Source organism: Equus quagga, chromosome 17, assembly GCF_021613505.1.
Source record: "Equus quagga isolate Etosha38 chromosome 17, UCLA_HA_Equagga_1.0, whole genome shotgun sequence".
Taxonomy (NCBI): domain Eukaryota; kingdom Metazoa; phylum Chordata; class Mammalia; order Perissodactyla; family Equidae; genus Equus; species Equus quagga.
The window spans coordinates 46,279-61,875 of NC_060283.1; the positions used below are offsets into that span (position 1 = coordinate 46,279).

The 15,597-nt window shown below is 47.4% G+C and overlaps 1 protein-coding gene and 1 long non-coding RNA gene across 2 annotated transcripts; one reads left to right on the top strand and one right to left on the bottom strand.

The window, feature by feature from the left end:
- Positions 1-29: 29 nt before the first annotated feature.
- On the top strand, positions 30-12,292 carry PSMD13 (proteasome 26S subunit, non-ATPase 13). The gene is made up of 13 exons (XM_046643769.1): positions 30-189; positions 1,538-1,616; positions 4,813-4,847; positions 4,933-4,988; positions 5,219-5,262; positions 5,440-5,526; positions 7,145-7,316; positions 8,343-8,422; positions 8,503-8,628; positions 10,276-10,338; positions 10,891-10,971; positions 11,170-11,286; positions 11,827-12,292. The coding sequence occupies exons 1-13, from the start codon at positions 95-97 to the stop codon at positions 11,920-11,922; spliced, it is 1,131 nt and encodes a 376-aa protein (XP_046499725.1). The 5' UTR covers positions 30-94; the 3' UTR covers positions 11,923-12,292.
- On the bottom strand, positions 11,360-14,331 carry LOC124228843 (uncharacterized). The gene is made up of 3 exons (XR_006885800.1): positions 14,160-14,331; positions 12,643-12,819; positions 11,360-11,374 (listed from the first exon to the last, which is right to left on the bottom strand). It is a non-coding gene; the product is annotated as an uncharacterized LOC124228843 (long non-coding RNA).
- Between the last annotated feature and the right edge of the window lie 1,266 nt (positions 14,332-15,597).

A 15,597-nucleotide genomic window follows, 5' to 3' on the forward strand; every position in this document is an offset into this window, starting at 1 on the left:
CACGCGGCGCCGGAAGTGAGTGGGCACTTCCGGCAGCCATCCCTGCGGCGCTGACGTCTGTGTGGTGCCGCTGTCCCGGAGTCTTCCTGCAGTCATGAAGGACGTGCCCGGCTTCTTACAGCAGAGCCAGAGCTCCGGGCCCGGCCAGGCCGCCGTCTGGCACCGTCTGGAGGAGCTCTACACGAAGAAGTGAGCTCCGGGCCGAGGGGCCCCGGGGAGAGGAGGGCGAGGTGGAGGGACGACGGGGGAGGGACGCGACCTGACGGACTGAGGGCGCTCAGACCGTGTCGGGGGCGTGGGGACAGGAGAGGCCGGGACGTGGCTGAGGACCCTGGAGGTACAGGGCCGAGGGCGAGGAGGGGTGACAGCCCGTGAGGCCTGAGGAGCGGAGCCGTCCGCAGGGTTTTGGGGTCTGGGGTTCAGACCCACAAGCTGGCCTGTGCTTTGAGTTTGTGATTCCGGTCAAACAAGCAGACGCCCTTTCGGGGTCAGGCTGCCATCCATTTTGGATAATAGATTCTGGTGTTTTGTACTTGGCTTGTCATAGTGTGACCGTATCTACAGTTATCTTTCTCAGCGACCTGGAGCCGGTAAACCGGGGGCCAGTGCAGTTTTGTTCTTTTTCCTGTTGATTCTGCAACTGGTTACACGCTGGAGTGCAACCACATTCCCCTCTCCCATGGTTCCTACGTTCCGTTGCATTCCATGTTGGACTTTGTGCCCCTGGAGAGATCTCAGAGTTTGGATTTGTTTAGAAACGGGATGAACCTGAGAGCAAGTAAATTGTCTGTTGCTGAGCACCAACCTCTTTTTAAATGAATAGAATAAATTACTGGTAGTGGGCTAGCAATGTTCCATAGGAAAATACACTTCTTGTAAAAACCTCCCTGTTAACAACCTATCGTTAGGTGTTGTGCTTTTCATGTAGATTTTCAATATGTGTTTTGGTAATGTTCAGCATCCTTCTGCTATTAGCAGTTTTGGAGGGAAAATTCTTAGTGTTTGGCAAACAGTTGCTGTGTTGGGTAGCACGTTGTATTTCTCAAAGCATTTAACTTGCATTCTTAAAAATTAGCCTTTGGTTTCGAATGTGCTGTGTCTTTTAGAGGTTCTATGTACTAGCTCATTGAAACCTTCATTCGTCCCTTTCACAGATGAGGAAACTAAAGCTCAGTTTAAGCTCCTTCCCTGAGATACTCAGCTAATAAGTAGAAAGGCCAGGATTTCAACTTTGATGTGTATGATTCCAGAGTTCTTGTTTCCAGTTGAACCTAACAATAACCTTTTGAGGTAGTCTAGGAAGATGTTCTCCATTTATTGCTGAGGAAACTGAATCTTAGGTTAAGTGATCTCAAAATGACATAACTATTGAGTAGCAGAACCAGGAAAAGAACTCAGGTTTATTAGCATCTGCTTTTATTCTTCCTCTTACACAATAGAGACTGGTTAGCATTTGTTGTTGGCTGGCACCATCTAGGCCGAAGGTGTCTGTGACTGGATATTAGTTCGTAGGTCTTAAGGGCCTTTTGTTTTTCAGGTTGTGGCATCAGCTGACACTTCAGGTGCTTGATTTTGTGCAGGACCCGTGCTTTGCCCAAGGAGATGGTCTCATTAAGGTAAATGATTTGCTATACTAGGTCAGATTATATAAATGTGTTCGAGGACTTCTTAAAATAATAGGTGGGCTTTATAGTAATAATACATTACAGCTGTTCAACAATCACTTTGTCAGGTGCTGTACGTATTTACTCATTTATTCCACATAACAACATTGAGAGATAAGTACTAGTGTCACCCTATTGTTTGATGTAGAAGCAGACACCAAGAGATTAAGTAACTTGCCACAGAGCATAGCTAATAAGTGGCAGAAGAGGATCCAGAGAAATTCTAGCTTCTTCTAAAATCCAGGCTAAAATACTTATTGTTTTCCCCAATATCTTATTATTCCTAGACTTTTTTTCTTTTTAGTTCTGTACTTTTGGAAAACTGTTATTCAGAAGTTGAAAGTCCAGGACCAGTTAGGGGATGAGGTAGGATATACAGGAAGAATACCATAGGCATCTTTTAGATAACTGCCATCACTCCTCTTCCCTCACCTGCACTGACTCTGCTTGTTTGCCTGATACTCTGTCCTGGGTAGTGTGGGTGATAGAGCACCATTTGCGCCTCACTTGGGGTGGGGAGGTTTGGAGGGGGAATGCTGCATAAGTCATGTGCCTCTGTAATAGAGCACTTTTAGAATTTTGTCAACAGAAAAAAACACACTGTCTGCCACAGCTTTTCCCAGATCCCCCAACAAACCCCCATGAATTTTCTCAGTGGTAGCCAGTTCTTTGAAATCTTTCCTGACGTCTTTCTCTTTGATATCTGTCTGCTGGATTCTGAATGAATCAGAGATTTATACGTGCATTGGGACTGAAAGCTAGTTCATGACGATAGCTTGAATTATGTACCCTGGATACATTATTTCATGTGTGCTCACAATGAAGCTAACCACCTTACTACCCCACCCCCTGGCCTCCTAAGATTTTCTTGTGGTTTATACCCATCAATTTGACATCTTACTACTCAAAGGAACTAGTAATCGTCTGTAAGACTGGAGATTTTGCTGCGCATTCTGTCTTCTGGCTTATGTGGAAAATGATAAGTTAGAGCTGTCTTAATGTTTGTTCCCTAAGGTCCTAATCATAACGATGGATAATTCGTAACTGTTCATCTCTCTCCTTTGCATTCTTGTCTTTGAATCACTTTGTATACATAGCAGAATATTGCCTCAACCTCGTGGTAACATGATGCTTATTCAAGTCAGTACATTTAAGTTTACTATTTTCATGGACAAAATAAACCTTTAAAAATTGTTGGGAACCAGCCCACATAACTTTCAGATAGATAGTATTCATGAATTTGCAGTCACCAGAAGTAATTCTGAGCTTCTAGACTTAGTGGACTTTTTTTCTTTAGAAGGGTTTTTTTCTTTAGGTAATTCCATAAAATATAATAGGTATCAGAAAAGTTGAAACATCCTTTCTTAATGAGGAAGATATCTTTGAAATATTCCTTTGTGATAAAAAAGCTGTTTTAATTAGATGGCTCTTTGCTGGGTGCCAGATTTAAATATCTAACTGGCTGCTACAGGGATTTTTTTTACCCCAATTTTATTGAGAAATAATTGACATATAACATTGTATTAGTTTAAGGTGTACAACATAGTGATTTGATACGTGTATATATGTGAATTGATTACAATAAGTTTAGTTAACATCTGTCACCATACATAGTTAGAATTTTTTCTTGTAATGAGAACTTTTAAGATCTGCTCTCTTAGCAACTTTCAGATATACAGTAGTATTGTTAGCTATAGTCACCATGCTGTATATTACATCCCCAGGACTTAGATAGTTTGTAATTGGAAGTTTGTACCTTTTGACCACCTTCACCCATTTTCCCCCCTCACCCCCCACTTCTGGCAACCACCAATCTGTTTTCTGTTTGTATGAGTTCAGTTTTTTTAGATTCCACGTATAAGTGAGATCATATGGTATTTGTCTTTCTCTGTCTGACTTATTTCACTTAGTGTAATGCTCTCCAGGTCCATCCATGTTGTCACAAATGGCAGGATTTCCTTCTTTGTTTATGGCTGAATAATATTCCCTTGTATGTATGTACACACCACATTTTCTTTCACAGGGACATTTCCATCTTTCTCTGTTCACATCCCAGAGGAATTTGAGACTCTCCTTATCCAAAGTTGACATCTGGAGGTTCCCTCTCCTTGCTTTGCCCCATTACCCAGAATAAGCTCAGAGGTCATTGTTAGCACCCCTTCTCTGTGACCTGCTCACATCTGATCAAGTCTGGTTTAACTTACCAGCACATCTCTCTCAGACTCTTGGTCCATCCTGGCTACCATATCTCCTTCACTCTCCTGTCTTGATGAAGTAACCTCAACTGGTCTCTCTCCTTCAGTCTTTCCCCTTGCTGTCCACTCTGCCCCCAGTCATGTTTCTAAAATAGAAGTGTGGTCATGTGTCTCCACCAGTTCAGCCTTGACTTTAGGACAGAGACCAAGCCCCAGTGCCTCCCACTGTGTGTCCTTCAGACGTGCTCCTAAAACAGAATGCAGTTTTTTCTTCAGTGCTTTTGCACATGTTTGTTCCTGTCTGAAATGTTCTGCCAACTGGCCCTCTCTCACTCCAAATTTGTCCACCTCTCTAACTGCTCTTCCTTCCTTAAAACTCAATTATCACTGTTTCTGGAGTGACCTTGAAACCTCTCCCTTGGGGTGATCACGTGTGTGCTTTCTCTTCTTTGCTCTTAAACTCACCGTATTGTCATTTATTTGTTTACAAGTCTGTCTGCTCTACAAAAGCCCAGCATTTGTCTTACACATTCTGTGTTTATAGTACCTAGCAAAGAGTGAATAAGTGCTCCAGTATTTGCCGAATGGCTAAGAAATTTGTTAATGGGACGTAAGTATCCTGCAGCCTTCTAAAAACTGTTAGGTTAGCGAACCTTTCAAACTGATAGTCTATTTCACTTAGAATACTTTGGAGGAAGAATATAGTCATTGGTCTTCAGGAGATTCTTAGAGGGCAGGGTTCTAATTCCCAAAGCCAGACGAAAACTCCAGCTTCCTCAGTAATCCACTGGTGATCACTTATGTGAACTTAGTAAGTCCAAATATGGGTCTCTTATCCCTCAGCAAGCCATTATGCAGGGCCCCTATGTGATGGCTGCATGGTGGTGTTTGGAGTCTTGATTTTGCAGAATGAAAGATGCCATATAATTACTCTCCATGTTTTGGTTCCACAGCTTTATGAAAACTTCATCAGTGAATTTGAACACAGGTGAGACTCTCTTGTCAGTTTTTGGCTTTGAAAATGAAAACCTTGGTACTTCCTGACTCTCAAAGACCGTTGGTTTTTATTTCAGGGTGAATCCTTTGTCCCTGGTCGAAATCATTCTTCATGTAGTTAGACAGATGACTGGTGAGTCTGACCTTGTTTCATAAAGGAGCACATTCAAATGTAATTAAAATGGTCTTGAAATATAAGTTAATTGAACTTTTGTATTTTGATTAAAAAATATCAGATTCTAAATTATGTTTTTATTATATTTTATGGTCTAAACCCAAAGATTGTCCTACCTGAAAGTGTCCTGGTTGGTGGAAACCAGTGTGTTGGTGGTTCTTCTCACTTAGTTCTTCTTTCTCTTCTAGATCCTAATGTGGCTCTTACTTTTCTGGAAAAGACTCGTGAGAAGGTAAATGGGAAGTTTGAGCCAGGCCTTTAGAACATGTGTGACTTACAGTTTGTCTGTGCTCCCTGTCCACACCTCTAGAGACCTGTGTGTCTCTAGTTGTATGAGTTGAGTCAGGTACAGGTGCCTTGCTGGTCTGCTGCCCACACTTCTGAGCTTTCTTGTTTCTGGTGACTGTAGGTGAAAAGTAGCGAGGAGGCAGTGATCCTGTGTAAAACCGCAATTGGAGCTCTAAAATTAAACATCGGGGACCTCCAGGTCACAAAGGTGAGAGCACCATGGTATCGATTTATCTTTGGTAAAAGCTGTTTAAAACTTTTAGGGGAACATCCTGTTTTTCCTCTTTAACTATTTATTTAAAAGTAATTTCAAATTACAGAGAAGTTGCAATAATAGCACAGAGAACTCTGCTGTCCTTACCTCAGAGTCCCATTGTCAGTACTTCAACATTTTGCCCTATCGTTCTCTGTGTGTGTCTACTTGTTGTTTTGGGGTTTTTTTTCCAAAACTATTTAAGAGCAAGTTGCTGATGCAATGCCTGTTACCCATAAACAAAAGAGTATGACTCGTGTGACCACAGCACGTCCATCCAGCAGGAGTGCACACACCAGTGGGTTCTCGCTGACCTGGGTCAGCCTCCTCACCACTGACAGGGCCTGTGCTGCTCCTCCACCCTCTTGCTGCCTCCTGATCATTCTTGATGTCTCCTGTGTGGTTTATGCCTTTCTTGTTTTCATTCTGGTATAGTTTGGGGACAGGCGTGGGTGTGGGTGGCAGTTAGACCACCTTATGTGGGCAGTCCACCTTGTTCAGCCAGACTGCATGTGTTTATTTTGGTTTTGGTAACTAATATTAAAGAAAATATTGAGGGTAAGTGTTCATATTCTCGTTGGCCTAAGAAAATACTTCTTATGGCTTCTTATTGCTTCCCAGTCATAGCGCGCGTGCATACTTACTGCATTTTGTTTTGAAATATTTAAGCCTTACTGAAAGCTATAAAATACTATGAAGAATGCTGTAACGGGCATCCATGGGCCCAAGCCAGCTTAGGAATGAAGCCACACAGCACAGATGGAGCTGCTAGGCCCCTCGGACCACGTTCCTCCCCCAGCAACACTCCCTCGCTCACCTCTGGCGTTTCTCATGCTCACGTGTGTCCTTATGCTTCTCCAGACAGTGATGTGTACCTCTAAATGACACATGGCATTGTTCTGAATCACTGGCTCAATGCTAGCCTTGAGAGTCATCGTGTTGATGTTGTGACCAGTTCATTTTTACTATGATGTGGTCCTTCACTGTATAAATGCTTCACAGCCTGTGTGTCCGGGCTCCTACTGAAAGGATTCAGGTTGCTTTTTTCTGTTACAAACAATACTGTTGTCAGCCTCTCTGTGCCTGGCTCCTGTGTATATAGGCAGAATCTCACCAGGGTATACACCCGGGGGGGAGACTACAGTGTAAAGCTCATGCTCTTCACCTTTGCCAGACATTGCCAGATGTTTCTCAGATGTGGCTCAAGCTCCCGGAGCTCCACACGGCACTCCTGAAGCTCCATGTCTTCAACACTTGGTATTTTCTGACAGTCTGATTCTTGCCTGATCTGTCTGATCTAACGGAGATGAAACAATATCTCGTAGGGGGTTTAATTTGCATTCCTTGATTACTGGTGGTTCATTGACCACTCTATTTATGTCTCCACTTCTGTAAATTGCCTGTTAGTATGTTTTCTTTTGCCCAGTTTTCTGTGTTTAGGATAAACTGAAGTTTTCCATCTTGATGTAGTCAAATTTATCAGTCTTTGTGGCTTATGCTTTTCATCTTGTTATATATTACTTTAAAGATGTTTTAAATTAAAAAGAAAGGTGATTTTGCTTCTGACATATAGGAAACGATTGAAGATGTTGAAGAAATGCTCAACAACCTCCCTGGTGTGACATCAGTTCACAGTCGTTTCTACGATCTCTCTAGCAAATACTATCAAACGATTGGAAACCACGCATCCTACTACAAAGATGCTCTGCGGTTTCTGGGCTGTGTCGACATCAAGGATCTGCCAGGTAACACAGGCTATTCAGTCCGAGTCGCACAAGGAGCTCACTCTCAAGACCTAACAACTAGAGGCACTTGAGGCAGCAGGTCTCAGCAGTTGCTCAGGTGCCTTCATCCCTTTTGGGAGAAAGCCCACATGGCTAGAGGGTGGGAGGAGTTTAAGCTCTAGTTTCTCTGCTGTATTCATCGTCAGTATTTAATTCAGGTGAAAACAAGGCTGTTCCTCATGGCCCTTACTATTCCTTCTCCAAGTCCTTAGTGTTACCTGGGTCAGAGGTGTTTGTAAGAATCACAGTGATGCAAGTATCTTAACCCTTGCAGGAGGAAGGGCACGGTAGAACCCCTGAACCTGAGATGCTTGTTCTGAAAACTGAAATGCTGGACCAAGGGGAATAAATTACAAAAATCTTTCAAGAATTTGAGGGTGGACAGAAACATGACCAGTGAGTTTTGGGAAGAATGCAAGGAATGTGTGTTTAGAAAAGAAATTTTAGCCTATTTCAGCATATTTTAGATGTTTTTCACAGTATATTGTTGAAGCTGAGACTAGCAACTCCTAAAAATGTTAATGCAGTTTTAATTGCTTCATCTCTAGAAAAATATATTGGAAAAAGCAAATAATGTGATCAAGAGAATAAGGAAATTGCTGTATGGGAACAGAAAATAGGTTGATTCGTCTAGGAGGGGTTAAACGTGATGACTCTGCGACCAGTAAGGTGGTGCTGCTTCCCATAACAGGCAGGAGATAAGGAACATTTTACTCCAGGTAGTAGATAGGCTGAAGATACAAGTAGGTTCACATACCTGTAGGGAAAAAAATAAGTGAATGAACGTCTTTCCCGCAAAACCCATAGATGTGGTTCCAGGTATAATTTAAGTCAACCCAGTGCTTTAGAAGAGATGACTAACATTAGGGCTTTGTAACATAATCATAATGGAGAATGGTTTCTGTACTTTTTTATGTGAGATTTTTAAAGCCAGACAGGACTGATTCCCGTGACTGGGGTGTAACTGGAGGTGTGTTGTTGCCGCAGTGTCCGAGCAGCAGGAGAGAGCTTTCACGCTGGGACTAGCAGGACTTCTTGGCGAGGGAGTTTTTAACTTTGGAGAACTCGTAAGTGGACCCTGGGCACAGATTCCTGAACAGCGGGGAGACTGTGATTTTTGGCCAGCTAACCACCTCCGTCCTCACAGCTCATGCACCCCGTGCTGGAATCGCTTAGGAGCACCGACCGGCAGTGGCTGATTGACACCCTGTATGCCTTTAACAGTGGCAACGTAGAGAGATTCCAGACTCTGAAGACTGCCTGGGGTCAGCAGGTCAGTCTCGGACAGGGACGGCTGAGCGCTCCCACAGTACTCCTGGCTCTCCATCCATGTGTCTGTTCGTTTATTCAACAAATGTTTACCGAGCACCTCGCCTATACACGCCAGGCCCTTGGGAGGGAGGGCACTGAGACAGGCCAGTGTTCCTCTCATAGAACAGGTAGTTAGATGGCTAATTAGTTAGAGTAGTAACTCAATAACTGTAGAAGTGTTCTGTGCTACAATGGAGAGAATATGATAGGGGAGCTTCATCTGTGCTGGGCAGAGAATTCCCAAAGGAAGTAATGGCTATGTGTGTGACCTCAGCGATCAATAGAATTAGCCAAGTGAAGAGTATGGAACAGCATATTCAGCGAGGAAAAGGAAGCTTTAACACGTTGCTGGACTGAAATAGGGCATGTGAGTCTGAAGTGAATGAATGATGAGAGTGGGAGAGAGGAAGGGGTGAGGGAGGGAGGAAGGAGCAGTCAGGGTAGGGGAGAGGGGTCAGTACAGGGGAGGGGTCAGTGCAGGAGAGGGGGCTGCAGTGCACTAGAGGGGTCGGTGCAGGAGAGGGCGCTAGGAGAGGGGGTGCAGGTGAGAGTAGGAGCCTCAGGGAAGTGGAATTAGGGAGAAGAGGTGCTTAACAAGGATGTGAGCTTTTACAGTAAGTTTATTCTTTTTAAAATGAAATTATTAGAAGCAAATATTACTGAAATGTTAACAGTGATAGGAATTATGATTGTGTTGTTTCTGTACTTTTCTGAAACTTTCGATTTTCTCAACATTCGAAATAAACTTGTAATTCACACGTAACAGAGCAGAGGAGATGTAAATGGACTGTGAAGAGGCAGAAAGCAGATCCAGCCAAATCTGACTGTAGTCTGTGTGTTGATATCTCAAAGAAAAAAATGCAAATTGGAAAGAAAGATGGCTAGCCATAGAAATTTAAAGAAAAGAAAGACCTTCAGAGGCGCATGCCAGCAGTATGTGTCTAGGCAACAAGAGCCCATTCTGGGTAGCAGGCCCTTTCTGAAGAGCTCGGCCTGTCCAGTGCCTGGGCAGGGGCTCCCTGTGCCAGGGCGTGAGTCACTGAACGTTTGAATCAAGTAATCCACCCTCCTTGGTTTGATTCTGTGCTCAGCAGATAACGATTTGATGCACCTGCCAGGAGTTTGCAGAGGGTGTGCTTCTGGTTCTCATGACAATGCTATTTCTCGTTGTAAATTAATAACTTGCTCTTTCGGTGTGGAACAAGTCCCTGGAACTTAAGGTGTGTGTTTCTCAGAGGCCCCACTTACATCCAGCTGCCTGAGCAGGTTGTGCATCCAGACCCGCTCTGGCACAGGCTGTGTCCTTCCCTCCCTGTCCTCATGCCAAGAATCTTCCCCAAACGCCTGTGCCCTGTGGTCCTGCCCCTGTTTGTGACATTAGTACCAATCTTACCTTGTAAATTCCTTTCTTGGAAAATGGCCTTTCAGCTAGGCACTCTGCTAATGGTTCCCTAAGAAGAGGAAGGTTCAAATCCGTTGAAGTGACAAATGAGCCTCAGTGATCTACCACGTGAAATGTTTGGACCTGCCACATTTCTGTGTTCGATCTACTGTTGTAGAAAGAATTTCAAAGCCCAGGTTAGGTGACTAATGTCTTTCTACTTTACAGCCTGACTTAGCGGCCAATGAAGCGCAGCTTCTGAGGAAAATTCAGTTGTTGTGTCTCATGGAGGTAAGCAGGCATCAGGAATCATTTTGTGACTGCAGACCCTGCAGGTGAGCCCAGGCTCACTCTCTGAGCCTCACCTAGGGCCTGCCCCCTCCACCTACATCCTGTCCCTCTGCCACCACTTGCTTCTTGAAGTTTGTGTTTGGGTCTCAGCTTGGATGACCCCTCCTCAGAGAGATGTTCCCTGACGGTCAGAGCTAAGGCAGTGGCCACTTTGTTGCACGTACTGCTCTCTGTCTGCGTGCTCTTCTGGCTTCCCACCAGAATGTAAGCTTCCTGAGAAAAGGGACCTTCTGGTTGGCCACAGCATCCCAGCCGCTTGGTCAAGAAGTGAAGAGTGGCTCTTGCAGGAAACTGCTGTAAAGCTTCCTTCACCTTCTCATCTGAGCATTGAGAGCTTGCTCTTAAGATAGATGACTAACATTAAGAGAATTTTAGGATGTGGGATACTGATAAGATTTATGTTTTCAAAGCAAGTATTGACAGAAATGTCCTTATCAGTCAGTTCTCTGACAATTTTTATTTGGAAAAGTAATAAATGAAAATTTTTTTTAGATGACTTTCACACGACCTGCCAATCACAGACAACTCACTTTTGAAGAAATTGCCAAAAGTGCCAAAATCAGCGTGAACGAGGTATAGTTGTCCTCGGACTTGATGTTACAGCAGCACAGCTGCTACCAGAGGGGTCAGGGCTGCTCATGTCAGCACACTGCTCCCCACATTCAAAACCACAGAAAGAAACAGCGTCCTGTTTCCTCCTGTGCCAGACCAGGGGGTCCACAGGTGTGTGCCTGTTGGCGTCAGGTTGTCCCACACGAGCCCTCTCTGCAGGTGGAGTTGCTGGTGATGAAGGCGCTGTCCGTGGGGCTGGTGAAAGGCAGCATTGATGAAGTGGATAAGCGCGTTCACATGACCTGGGTACAGCCCCGCGTGCTGGATCTGCAGCAGGTGACGTGACTGAAGTGCAGAGGCTACCCTTGGGGGGTGGGGTGTTTTAGTTTCGTTTGAATGGAGGCCATTTAGGAAGAAAGCGTTACTAGATGAGAGATTTCAGAGAATGAGTTACTGCTATAGGGACTAAGGGTCTTTCAGAGACTCTAATTTAATGCAAGCCTGGGATTTGAACCCTGCATTTAAAAGATTATTTTGACAACGGTGCTGGTTGTGCTGATGATGCATTTTAATCTTAAAATTGGTACCCTGATCAAACATGTTCCTTGTTCTGTGATTTGAGCTCAAATCCATCTTGTTCATATTGGCTGGAAATTTAATCTTGTGGATTTCCTCTATTCTCGCCTGTTTTCTTTCATGCAATTTTTTGAATGTCATTGCGATAAGAATTGACTGGGATAATCCTGTCTCACACCCCACTCCTCCAGCTCTGATGTCCTTTGTATTAGTGCTGCCCTCAAGAACTAGCTGGAAATTTAGAACTGCCCCCATCAGGCACTTTGTCTTAATACCCGTGTGGTCCTGGTTTGCCCCCAGATCAAGGGAATGAAGGACCGCCTGGAGTTCTGGTGCACCGACGTGAAGAGCATGGAGATGCTGGTGGAGCACCAGGCCCATGACATCCTCACCTAGTGCCCCCGCCTGGCCTGTCTCTGGGCAGCTGTTTTGTGGCTGGTGAACCTGGCAACTAAGATCTGCATTTAATTGGGGGTGGGGGTTGGGATTCTGTTTTGAGTAGGGACTGTTCTTGCTGTAAAAACAGGACTGTCATTGATGGGGGGCCTGGCCAGAGGGAGAAGCCTTCTGTGTGGGTACCTCCTGTAGCCTGCAGTGGCGAGGGTCGCTGTGTCTCAGGATGAGGCAGGCAAGAGTGTGGGTACCCCGAGGAAGGGAAGGTGTGGAGGACCCCACTCCAAGGCTGCTCTATGCATCCCCCTGTGTGAACCTCTTTTCCAGTGTGATTGGAGAATGTTCCTGGAATAAACACCTTTGCTTTGTTGTTTCTATGGTGGTTTCCTTATGCTTAGCTTCCAGGGCAGGCCTGTGCCTGAGGACATGGAAAGGCAGGAGATGGAACCTAAGGAGGGCTCGGTGGGGTCTGGCCTTGGCCCTGCTCTCCCTCTGCTCTGAGAAGAGAGCATCCCTCACACACACGGACTGGGGCAGAGCCAGGCTCGGAGGGCCGTAGGCACTGCAGCCGAGGAGTCAAGTCCTGTCTTTATTGTCACCCAGAGAGACGTGTCCACCCCATTGCCACCCAGCCAACAGCTTCTATGACCCGAGTGCCCCAGTGCTGACACAAGCAGCCCTCAGAGAGCCCAATGCTGGGTGTACAGGGAGGGGTGCACGTACACAAGAAGCCATCACCACGTGGATGTTAGGAAGAGGGAAGGGTTTAATATGATCCTTTATCCTGTGCTGGAGCCTTCATTCTGCAGAGCTGCGCTTGTAATTCTCCAGGTGGTATAAGACCCAGCCTGCAGGGATCAGGAAGCTGAGGAACATCACAGAGAGCCCGATGGCCTGCTCCTGGGTCGAGGAGAGCACACATGAGTCCACTAGGGCCAGTTACAGGGGTCAGTCTTGGGGCATGAAGGGGGCTGTCTACCTCCCCACTGTCCCCGGGGCCTAACCACAGCAGCAGGCGAGTTAGAGCCGGACTGCCCCCCTGCTCCTGTTGGACCCTTGGTGTAGCCTGTGGGCCGGGTCTGCAGTGTCAGGTGGAGAAAGCTGCAGTGCCAACTGCAGTCAGGGAGCACGGCCTCTGCAGAGACCAGGAAGAGCAGCCTTGCCCTCCAGCCCGTGGGGCGGGGCCTCTTATCACAGCCCCACCCCCTGCATAAGAGCCTTCCGGAAGGCCAAAGCCCAACGTCGCTTGACCTTGAGCTTCCTGCCAGGCGTGAAGTGCACCCTCCTGGTTACCTGCGACCTGTGCATATTGTACTGTGTGGGGCAGCAGAGACAACTGAGATTTTAACTCGCTGGAAACAAATTCAGCACCCTTTCTCTAAACGGTCCTGTTCAGAAGCTCGAATGGAGGTGGGATTCCCCTGCTGTGAGAGTGAGTGTGTGTGCGCACAAAGGCCATCCTGCTGGAACCCTGTGATCTCAGTGGCTGAGCTTCCGGAGCCAGGTTCTGAAGCACCGGCTGTATTTCACCTTCACTCAGTCTCCTCCTGAAGCAGCCTGGGTCCAGTCCCCCCTCCCCACTCTTCCTAAAGCTGAGTCAAATACAAGCCTGGAGACCAAGCCTTCCTTGTGACTTCACTCCCAGAGTTTTGAGAGGACTGCACTGGCCTGGGACAGGGACCTTAGGCTGGGTTCAGGTCCTCGCGTGATCTAGCTTTATGACCTTGGGCTGATGACCTAGACCTTGGTTTGTTTATGCTTAAAGCAGAGAGAGCTGCGTGCTCTCCTGAACTCCGGAGTAAGAGGCTCGCGTCTTCTCCTGTGCTCTACTGACCCTTGGAGCAGCCCACTATCCCCTTTAATGGTGGTGAGGCTGGAATACGTGTTGAGCACTCTCCGAGCTCAGCCGTTAGCACCACTCGTTTGCCGGAAGGCTAGTGGGTTCTGCAGACAGAGACCCCCGCCCTCTGACTGGCTGCTGGCTGCTTCCAGAGCCTGGCCTGCAGGCAGTGGCTGCAAGGACCCCTTTCTTGGATTTGGGACACAGTCCCAGCCATAGGACTGAGACCCGGTACCAAGATCCCCTCTAGAAACTGTAGGCCTGAGAGAACGTCTCTTCTCCCTTTGACCAGCCTGGCCTGCTGTGTCCTGCCCTGAAACCCACCTCATCCTGAGAACACCTCACGACTGCCCACTCCCCCTCCCCTGGTCAGGCTCCCTGCTGCCTTGGAGGTACTTACCGCAGGAGAAGTGGGTGTTCTGGCTGGCTTGGCGGAGATGTGTGCCCTGGGAGCCACCCAGCCCCTCAGGGGGGCTTGCAGCAGTCTGACGGCAGGGGCCAACCTCAGCATGCTTGTCGGGCGAATGCTTGCCTGAGTGCAGCCAGGTTCCGTGTGTCCGCTAGGCGTGTCCTTTGCTCGCTTGGCTGTTGGGGCTTTTTATAGCTCGAGGGGGAGCTGCAGCTGTTCCCTCCCATCATAGGGCTTGGCAGAAAGGACACCTGCTTGGACCCAGAGAAAGCCGGCCTCAGACCAGCGGCCTGTCCCCTTGCTGTGGTGCGCGAGGGCCTCGAGCCCATTGCAGTGCGGGGAGGTTTGGCCCACTCCAGAAGAGGCTTTCACTTCCTTGTAAAAGAGGAACTCAACAAAGGAGCAGGACCAGGGACATCAGGTTTGAGAATGCAAGAGGGGAAAAGTGACATAATTTCAGAGTAAACCTTCCATATCTGGGGTGTCGGCTGGCAGTACCATGCAGAGCAGCTTCACAATTCTCTGACTTGGGAACTCCTGGCTGGGCCACCGAGTCTTCTCTTTCTTAACTGATGGAGCAGCCAGGTGTTTGTGGATGCTGCTCCACCGGGGCACAGCACATAGCGTGTCTGAGCATCCTCTTTGTCACTAACAGCCTCCACTCCTCTGCGTGGGGGGCGACCTTCAGTTGTGCCATGGAGGAACAGAAGTGGGAGGAAGTTCAGCAGACACTTTCCTGAGTGCCAGCAGTGGGTGGGCCTCAGACCCCTACCTCCAGGCCTGCAGGTAGGTAACGCACCAGGCCTAGTGCTGAGTCTGTGCTGCCCGCCAGCCGCCGGCCACGTGTGAGCGCAGAGCCTCCCTGCCTCTCTGTCCTACAGACAATGAGTCACTCACCCCTTCCTACAAAAACAAAAACTAGCAAATTTGTTTTCCTGCTCTCCAAGAGGCTGTTTCACACCTTCTCTCTCTGCAAAGACCACCCACCACCACCACCACCCCGCCTCCCAGCCTGCCTTGAGGACTCTGCTGCTGATGTCCCTGAGAGAGTGGAAGCAACCAGATGAGACCGACTGCCCAACCCCAGTCCCTGACTTGCGGGAGAGCAGTGGCCTGTGCCTTGTGCGCCGAGATGCCAAGGTCAAGGCCCAGGCCCCAGCGTCTTCTCCAGCCTCTCTCTCCTTGGCACCTGGTTTTCCTCCCACCTTGACCAGACCCTGCCTGACCTCAGACAGCCTCAGACTCTGCAGTCTCCCCATCTACCCTCCCCAGATCTCATCTGGCCTTGACACCTCAGCTGCTCCTTCTCAATCAGGACACGTAGGATGTCCTGAGGACCTGTGATCGAGCCCCCTTACCCTTCCTCTCCCAGCTGCTCAGGCCAGATGCTGGAGCATTAGCCTTCATCTCCCTCTAGAGCTCGCACTCC

Bases quoted from the DNA above. Each gene is read 5' to 3' on its own strand.
- PSMD13 (XM_046643769.1), top strand. From the start codon at position 95: ATGAAGGACGTGCCCGGCTTCTTACAGCAGAGCCAGAGCTCCGGGCCC. The intron at 4,989-5,218 runs GTGAGTCTGACC...TTTCTCTTCTAG, and splicing joins TGTAGTTAGACAGATGACTG to ATCCTAATGTGGCTCTTACT. The intron at 10,339-10,890 runs GTAAGCAGGCAT...AATTTTTTTTAG, and splicing joins AGTTGTTGTGTCTCATGGAG to ATGACTTTCACACGACCTGC.